The following is a 9,907-nucleotide window of genomic DNA, read 5'->3' on the forward strand; positions in this document are numbered from 1 at the left end:
ATTTATGCCCCTCCTTTCCCCTTTGGTAACCATAAGTTTGTTTTCCATGTTTGTGAGTCTACTTCTGTTTTGTAAATAAGTTCATTTTTAACATTTTTTAATATTCCACATATAAGCGATATTATATGATATTTGTCTTTCTCCGTCTGGCTTATTTCACTTAGTATAATCTCTGGGTCCATCCATGTTGCTGCAAATGGCATTATTTCATTCTTTTTTATGGCTGAGTAATATTCCATCGTGTATATATGCCACATCTTCTTTATCCATTCATCCTCTGACAGCCCTTTTTTTCCTTCCCTCTCAGCAAGGACCAGTCACCCCTGATTGCAGGAATGTGCTCCCTCCCCATGGCAATATACTACATGTAAGTCTTCCTGGAGTCTTCCTTTTCCTAATCAGGGGGTCTGGAGATGACAGAGGAAGAGGAAAGAGGGCTGAATCAGTCTCCTTCTCACCCCAGAAATCTCAAGTGCCCCATAATTAAGCTTAATTATCATCATAGTCACAAAAGCTTTCTTTCCTGAACTTCTGCAAGATGCCAGCCATTCTACTGCCCTGCCTGTATCCTGAGAAACCTACAAAGGGGGCATTACTAAGCCCATTTTATAGATTTGGAAACTGAGGCTCAAAGAGGTTATAAAGTACCTAATGTCACACAGCGCCAGGACTCAGACTCCAGGTTCTCTGTGCTGCTCCGGACTCCATTCTCTAAAAGCTCAGAGATAATTTTGAATCTCAGTGACAGCATCTTTGTATGTTAGCCTCTGTGGCCTCTATTCCCAGTCTGGGCTTCCAACTCTTACCTGCATTTTATCTCACTTGACATTTGAGTCTTTACTTCTAGTTTACCGCTTTATTGTCTGTGATTTTTGTTGTAAATTATCTCAAGCTCTTCGAGGAATGAGTTAAGGCATGATAAAAATAAAATGGGATTGACACCTGGGATGCATTTCCTCAGCTCCTCCGTGGGCCCATCTTATCCTAGACATGGGGGGTCGGTCAGGGCCTCTGGGAAGGTACAACGTAGCTGGGAAGACAAGACACAAGTGCATGGACCACGCAGATGACAAAACAGATGTCAACTCTCTGGGGTATCTAGCCTGGGTTCTGGTCTCTGAACAGAATATTGCTGGCAGCTAAGTTATCCACAGTTCTTGGTTGTCCAGGTTGGAGGGAGAAGGCCAGCTGGCAAACCCAGGCTCTTTTCAGATCTTCGTTTTTATTGTACAGGGGAACCTGCTTTAAACACATACTAAGGGTATTATAATTAGCTGTTACTGAGAGAGAAGAATCTCCTGGAAGTGTGGTGTTGGCCAGGAGGTTCTGCTCTTGAATATAAGGAGGGCTCCCCAGGCCTGAGAGCAGCTGATGACCATGTCTGAAACCAACCAGCCATGGGCTAGTAGCATGGGCGTGGCTTTGATGCTACACAGACTCACCACCGTTCCTTCTCAGCCTCCCTGGCATGCGTTTACCCTCCCAGGCTGATCGTCAGAACCACAGGCAATCCCAGTGCCAGCTCCCTGCTGACCACCTGTATTTGGCATCCATAGCCCAGCCCCGCCCAGCCCACCCCTTACACAGTCACCGGAGCAGGGTGGCCAGACTGGCATGCTTACCATCACATCGGACTTTTTCCCCCCTCATTTGTGGATTTTCTTCTATAAAGAGCCTTTAAAATATCTGAAAAACAAACCACACGTTATTATATACTCAATTAATCCCTTTACTGAAGAGAATAAACATATGAAAAATTGGGTGGGCCCAGAAAATCTGGGAGAAGGCTCACCATATCCCAGAGACATTGGAACCTCGTTAGGAAATTTCTCAGGGGAGGCACAGAAAAGGTCTGGAGCGTCAGGAAAACTCTCTACCCTTCAGTGGGAAGACGCAGGCTCCCGTCACCACCCTGAGGACCTGACAGGGGCCAAGCTTGGTAGGGACAGAGGTGCAGTCTCTGAAAATGTCACGAGCCCTGGGAGGACTCCCTTCGCCTAAGGCTGACCTGGTCTTTGTTTTGTTTTGTTTTTTTGCGGTACGCGGGCCTCTCACTGCTGTGGCCTCTCCCGTTGCAGAGCACAGCTCCGGACGCGCAGGCTCAGCGGCCATGGCTCACGGGCCCAGCCGCTCCGCGGCATGTGGGATCTTCCCGGACTGGGGCACGAACCCGTGTCCCCTGCATCGGCAGGCGGACTCTCAACCACTGTGCCACCAGGGAAGCCCCTGACCTGGTCTGGACATGCTCTTGGGTGGAGTAGCACCCCTACTTCTCACCTGAAGAAGGAGAAGAGGCCCTAGTTCTCCATGCTGTCCTTCAGAGTGCGAGGTGGGAGGGCCGTGGGGCTCAGGGGTGCCTGAAGGGGGCGGGCCACCAGCACTGCCTCCTGTTTCAGAATTAAGGATGCAGATCAGAAGGCTCTGTGCACGAGAGACCGCCACCTCCTGGTGGGGGATCCCGCCGCAGACAACTGCCGTGCAGGAGCATCTGGGACCTCGACCCCCTGGGACTCACCCAAGCTCCGTCTACCCCAAGCTCTCCCTTTCCTACTGAAGGGTCAGGACCCCTGCAGGAGTCCCAGCTCACCCTGCAGCGTGCATGCAGGGGTGCGGCCAGCTGTGCCCCGGCCCAGCTCCTTCCTGTTAGAGCCTTAGCTTCTTGAAGAGCTTGTGATCTGGGGTCCCCTCATCTCCTGGCTCTCTTTTCTCCTCCCCCCGCCCCACCCCAGAGATGATCTGCATACTCCCCAACAGAGGCCTGGGCCACACCAGTTTCCCCGTCTTCCTGGGGATCCAGGGAGGCAGTCGTTGCCTGGCATGTGTGGAGACAGGGGAGGGGCCTTCCCTGCAGCTGGAGGTGAGAGACCGCGCCCTGTTCTGGGGGCCCCTGCAGACCTGGGCTGGCCTCCAGGGTGCTCTGGCATCTCTGCGCTCATCTGTGGACTCTGGCCAGGTCCACACATCCCTCCTGTTGAGGTTTCCACCATCTTTCCCTGCACCCAGCACCCAGACCCTTGCCTCCAGAACCTTCAGAGGGCAATTCCCTGGGGAAAGAGCCACCCTCTCAGGTCCCTTGTTGGCCAAGCCCCAGAAGCCTCGAGGGCTGACACGCAATCAGCAATCTTATCCAACCGCCGCCTTCAGGCTGGAGGCTGCTTCCTGACCTGACTGGTTTCTCTGTGGCTCGGCTGAGCCCCAAGATCCTGTACGACTCACCAAAGAGAGTGAGCCCTCAGCCTGCACTGAGCTCTACTTTGAACAGAGTCGGTAGAGAGGCAGGAAGCTGGGTTCTGGCCTGGCGCCCCCAAACCAAGCTCATTCTGCTCGGGGTCTGTGGGAGGCAGAATAATGGCGCCCCCCAAAGATGTCCACATCCTGGTCGCAGAACCTGTGAATATGTTACCTTACACGGCAGAAGGGACTTCACAAATGTGATTAAGGCTGCTCTATCCTGTAGTATCCCAGTGGGCCCAAGGTAATCAAACACCAGGGTCCTCCTATGAGGGAGGCGGGAGGCTGAGAGTCAGAGGGAGACTGGAAGATGCTATACCGCTTACTTTGAAGATGGAGGAAGGGGCTGTGAGCCAAGGAATGCAGGTGGTCCCTAGAAGCTGGAGAAGGGCAGGGAATGGGTTCTCCCGTAGAGCCTCCAGAAGGAGCACAGCCATGCCAACAACTTGACTTGAGCCCAGTGAAAACCATTTCAGACTTCTGACCTCCAGAACTGTAAAATAATAAATTTATGTTGTTCTAAGCCATTGCATTTGTGGTAACTTGTTACAGCAGCTGTAGGAAACTGACACAGGGAGTGAGTGGGCCTCTGTGTGCACTATTCAATGCAAAGGGACTGGATAACTTGGCGAGTCCTTCTTGGAAGCCTGGCCATGGCTTCTCCTTTGGCCCCTCTGCTCTAGAGCTTCTAGAAACAACCGAGAAACTCCAGGCAGAACCCAGCTCTCCTCCTCTGTCCATGGACAATGTCTTGGGCTGCTTACAATTTCAGTTTTAGTTCAGGTCACGATTTTTTCTATCAGATACTTCTCAACGAATCAGTCATCCAGCCCACTGACCAGTACCATTAGTTGCCTGCTAGTGTTGATGTGTGAGGACCAAGCAGGAGCAGTGATGGAAAGGCAGTGAGCTTGGACTGGACGTACTGTTTAAGTTCACTGTGGAACTGATGAGTTGAGTTGACTGTTTACAGCTGGGAATATAGGGCTGGACCTCCACTGAGAGTTTGTAGTTAAAACTGACACTCATCCTCAGAGTCCCAAATCCCTCCCCATTTCGTAGAGGATCCATAGTCAAACAAGCTAGAGCAGAGAGCCCGTGGTATCAGGGCTCAGAGGGCTGGACTGCTGGTTCTCTTCCTCTTGTACAACCACTCAGCATCTGTCCAACATGTACTGTGGGCCAGGACATTTAAGAACAGTGTATCTTCACCCTCACAGCGACCCTGCAAGGCAAGTATTCTTACCTGCATTTGACAGGTAAAGAGACTAGACTAAAAGAAGTGACATACTTAACTCACTGAAGGTCACATAGGCTGTACATGTACATCTGGTCCATTTGACGCCAACATCGTTCCACAACTTTTTATTCCACTCTTATTCTAGGAGCAACAAAACTTAGCTTCCTTGGAGCTGATAATTGAGTGGAAGAAACACTAAACAAGCAAATTCACAAACAAGAAAACAAACAAGGGCAATTTACATGAGAGAGGGTGAAGGCGGTAGGTATCCAATGGTAACGTTAGAGAGGGTGGTCAGGGGAGGTGACCCTGACTTTTTGGAGGAGGTGACATTTGAGCTGAGGCTGAAGGGCAGGAGGCAGTGGGACTCGAAAGTGATGCAGGAGAGAAATGACAAATGCACAGCCCTGAGACAGAAGGGGCTAATTGTGTCTGAATAACAGTGGAAGGCTGGGGGGCTGGACCCTGGAGAGGGTTAGGAGGTGGGCAAGAGAAACAGGTGCTGGATCACGGGGGCGTCTTGAAGGCAAATAAAGGTTTCTATTTATTTTTAAGTGAAAATGGATGCAATGGGAAGATTTTAAGCAGAGGAGAGGCATACTGAGCTTTATGGTTCTGCTAAATTTAGATTCTTTCCCTGCCTCTCCATGACCTTCATGTGCCCCATTATTTTATCACCTGGCGATGACATCCTAACTATGTATTTATGTGCCGGGACTACTCTGTGCTTTTTGAGGGGGTGTAGTTCAATTTTGGGTCACCAGTGCCCAGGACAGCTGCTGGTACATTGAAGGTGATGAGTAAGTGCAAATTCTTGAACAAATTAATGGATGATCACTTGGTTCTCGTTAGACATTCAGGATACAGTGTGAGGACATCTATGGCAGCAAGGCAAACGGACGCCACTGTAGCATGGAGGTGCAGCTGGTGGAGAGGGCTGGACGGGTCTTCACAAAGGAAAGGGCATTTAATCTGGGCCTCAAAGAAAAAGTAGTTTCAGGGCAGAAAATGGGCCTTTCTAAGCAGAGGGAGCAACTAAGGAAGGTGTGATGGAGGAGAGCTCCCAGCACACTTGGGGCGTGATGAGTCATCCACGTGCAGGGACCTGAGGCTTGTGGCTGAGGAGCTGCCAAAAATTAAGATGGGAAGATATGTGGGGCCTGACTGTAGATGCCTGGTGAAGGAGTGAAGGAGGAAGCCTGGAGGAATCATCCAAGTATTTCAAGGAGGACCCAGATTTTAAGCCCGGGCCCCTGAGGTCAACACTGGACCAATCCACCTGCTTCTAGGGCTTCTGCTCATCTCAGCTTTCTCTTTGCCCTACCTCTTGCCCCACCTGCCTTCTGTTAGTCTCTGCCCTGGGATCAGCTTTGATGTTGTGGTTCCATGGTTGGCCTGACCCCTGCTTCATCTTTCCACATCAGCTTATCTACCTCCTTCACCGGTGGTAACTCAACTTGACCCCGCTTGGAGCAGGGCCAGGAGTGGGAGGAGACCTGGGTATGCCTGGGTGGGTGGCAGGCACATTTCACAAGAGAAGAGCCAGCAAAGATGAGTTGAACATGTTCTCTATTTAAGTAGAAACACATTTGGAGCTTTAATATATGTCAATTCTATATGAATGCTTCGGAGAGGAAGAGGATACAAGAGATTTAGAAGACACGGTCCCTACCCTTTAAAGACATATGGTGTGGGTGGGGACACCAGACATTATGAACAAAAGCCAACATCTATTGACTGCTTCCTATGGAATGACTAGTAAACACTCCAAACATTACTCAGGGAGCCTTGGGTTGAAATTCTGCAGGGCTCAGGTAGAAATAATGACGGGAGGCTGCTATTATAATTATCATTAATAATAATAATGATATCAGCTTCTGATAGACACCCCTCCCAAGTCTTATCCCTGAAATTCTTCCTCCTTCCTTGTGACCATGCCAAAGGCTTCTTTCCACAACCAGCTCATCAGAGCTGTTATTATGTAAATTCCTGGGAGAGGCACACTTTAGGTCATGTCCACTATTTACATCTCAGAGTGAACTGAACTGGCAGGTCCTGAGCCAGAAACCAGTAAACAAGTGAGTAGAACACAGTGTGGTAACCTCTCCTTCAGGCAGCTGGACTACTGAGTGGTCCCATCCCAGGGGGTCAGGAAAGGATTTAGAGGAGGTGGTGTAGGCATGGTGGCCAGCCAGGTGAGGGGCAGGGGGAGGTGTGGGGCAGGCAAAGGAGACAACCATATACAGGCTTGAAGGAAGTCCTGGGTGTAGCTGTGTGTGTTAGTGTGTGTGTGTACGCATGTCCACATATGTGTGTGCACATGTGTGTATGGTGTGCATGTATGCATGCATGAACCTGTGTCTGCATGTGTGTGTATGTGTGTTGACAAAAAGCTCCAGATATAGCTAGTGACTAATGCATAGAGGAACTTGTTTTTATTCTGAGAAGATCTGAAGCAACTTTATACAAAAGGGTGATGTGTTCAGGGTCTCCTGAAACCTGTGTGTCCTAAGTCACATGGATTGAAAATCTATCACACTTCCTTTGTGACCCAAATTTTCATCTTGTGATCCCAAGCCCACACTATAGCCCCTATGTTACTATAGTCTCCACAAACAAGTGCTAAGAACATCACACACAGGAAGCAACCTAAATGTCCATCAACAGAGGAATGGATAAAGAAGATGTGGTACATAGATTCAGTGGAATATTACTCAGCCATAAAAAAGAAAAAATAATGCCATTTGCAGCACCATGGATGGACCTAGAGATTGTCATAGTGAGTGAAGTAAGTCAGACACATGTCACATATTATATGATATCGCTTATGTGTGGAATCTTAAAAAATAAAGGGTACAAATGAACTTACTTACAAAGCAGAAGTAGAGTCAAGGATGTAGAAAACAAACTTATGGTTACCAGGGGATAAGGGGGAGGGAGGGATAAATTGGGAGATTGGGACTGACATACACACTACTATATATAAAATAGATAACTAACAAGAACCTGCTGTATAGCACAGGGAATGCTACTCAATACTCTGTAATGCCTATATGGGAAAAGAATCTAAAAAAAAAAAAAAAAAAGAGTGGATAAAGGCATATGTATAACTGATTCACTTTGCTGTACGCCTGAAACTAACACAACGTTGTAAATCAACTATACTCCAATAAAAATTTTAAAAAACACAACAACAAACATCACACACAGAACTACACAGGCTACACAACACATGGAAGTTCTAGGGAAGTCTAAACCCAGATTCAGGGAGGGAAATAGTAAAAGTAAAGAAGAACACTCTAATGGAAACCAAAATTTCCTGGGTACCATTGGGTCCACTCACCTGTGCGTAATAAAATCAATTTATTGACACTGGGTTGTGGTCAAGGAAAGTGCAGCGTTTATTGCAGGGCGCCAAGCAAGGAGTACAGGTGGCTTGTGCTCAGAAGGCCTGAACTCCCAATGGCTTTCAGGGAAAGGTTTTTAAAGACAGGGTGAGGGAGAGTGTTGCAGGGTACGTGATCAGCTCCTGGACATTCTTCCGACTGGCTGACGGTGAGGTAATTGGGAGTCAGCATCATCAACCTTTTGGTTCCAACCAGTCTGGGGTCTATGTGATTGTGGACAGCAGACAGTTAACTTCTTCCACCCGGTGGGGGTTTCAGTATCTGCAAAACGGCTCAAAGGACATGACTCAGAATATTATCTATAGCCCTTGAGGAGAAACTAAATGTCCTTAACTTCATTTAATGGCTAAACTATTATTATTTTGTCTTGCTTGACTGTTTTCCTTTGTTTCTGCATTTTCTCACTTCTCTGATTAAATTTATTCTTTGGAACTTGAGGAAGACCTAGGAAGCTAAAGTATTCCTAACAAACAAGAGGCAAGCAGAGGACACCGGGGTGGGGGAGGTGGTCTGTCCAGGAAAGTCCCCACAGTGTCCTGCTCAGTTACACCATTCTACAATTTGCAACCATTTCATAAATGATCATGACAGAAGTGAACATGGCGAGCATAGACGGAAAAGTTAATGTCTTAGAAGCACTAGCATTTGAGTTATTTGACTACATTTCCGGTTGGATTTTACATTTGTGTAATTAAAAGTGTTTGCTAGTGATTCAACCCAAACAAAAAGTCTATCTATGCCCAAAGTAAATTCCAGTCTTGGCCCCCTCAATAGGCACAGACTCTGAGCAATGCAGGATCTACAACCCATGGGCCCATTTCTGAGGCTGGGAGCCTGCAGTGGGGCCTCTGGGCTGCGGGTGGCGACAAAGATCAATTTCCCTGCACTGCCTTTTGGGTCTGGTGCCCTGTGAACAATTAAATTAATCCCTCCGGTATTTGGTATCCACTGTGTGTCAGTCCCTCTCCCTGTGACAGAGACACTGCAGTGAATCATCCTCTCCTACACTCATCCCCTCTGACTCCCTTGGCACACCCTTGCCCAGACTCTGGTCATAGAATTAGAGTGACAGAGGAGGCTGGCAGTCTGGAGTTTCAGCACAGGCTCTTTTATACTGGACTGTTGCCCGCAGACGTTTTCTGAGGGCCCATCACTCATAGAACCCGAGACGTGCAAAATAGCACAGTCACATGAGTCTGTCTGCTCAGAAGACTGCAGACTTGGGTACCTCCAAGATAAGTATTTTCCAGACTGGTTCCAGGGAACTCTATTCCAATGAATGTTCATGGGTTTACGGGGAAAATGGATTATTGTGACAGTTAATTTATGTGTCAGCTTGGCTGAATTAAGGGATGCCTGGAGAGTTGGCTAAACATTATTTCTGGGTGTGTCTGTAAGAGCATTTCTAGAAGAGATTAACTTTTGAATCAGTAGAATGAGTAAAGGAGATGGCTCTCACCAATGTGGGTGGGCGTCATCCAATCCACTGAGGCTAAAGATCAAACAAAAATGCCAAGGAAGGGTGAATTTGCTCTCTCTTTTCTTGAGCTGGGATGGTCATCTTTCCCTGCCCTTGAACATTGGAACTCCTGATTCTAGGGCCTTTGGAGTCCATGATTTGTACCAGCAGTGCCCCCTGTCACCACAGCCCCCTTGGTTCTCAGGCCTTTGGACTCAAATTAAATTATACCACAAGCTTTCCTGGTCCTCCAGCAGATTGACTTTGGGGCTTCTTGGCTTCCATAACTGTGTGAGGAGATATATATATATATATATATATATATATATACACACACACACACACATATATATACACACATATATATATGTGTGTGTGTATATAAATATATATATATATATATATATATATATATATATATATATATATATATCTGGAGAGCCCTAATACAGTTATCTCTGATCTATTCTCCTATATGCTTCTCCCTGTTTACTCTGCTTCAGCCACATCAAACTCCTCACTGTTTTCCAGAGACAAATGCTCCAGGCCTGATACCACCCCAGGGCCTTT

The 9,907-nt window shown here is 47.7% G+C and overlaps 1 protein-coding gene across 1 annotated transcript; it reads left to right on the forward strand.

Moving 5' to 3' along the window:
* Positions 1-335: 335 nt before the first annotated feature.
* Positions 336-3,271, forward strand: IL1F10 (interleukin 1 family member 10). The gene is given in 3 exon segments (XM_065891642.1): positions 336-367; positions 2,397-2,484; positions 2,732-3,271. Coding segments are annotated over 3 exon segments (660 nt in total).
* The last annotated feature ends 6,636 nt before the right edge of the window (positions 3,272-9,907 follow it).

Source organism: Phocoena phocoena, chromosome 14 (assembly GCF_963924675.1).
Source record: "Phocoena phocoena chromosome 14, mPhoPho1.1, whole genome shotgun sequence".
Lineage (NCBI taxonomy): Eukaryota > Metazoa > Chordata > Mammalia > Artiodactyla > Phocoenidae > Phocoena > Phocoena phocoena.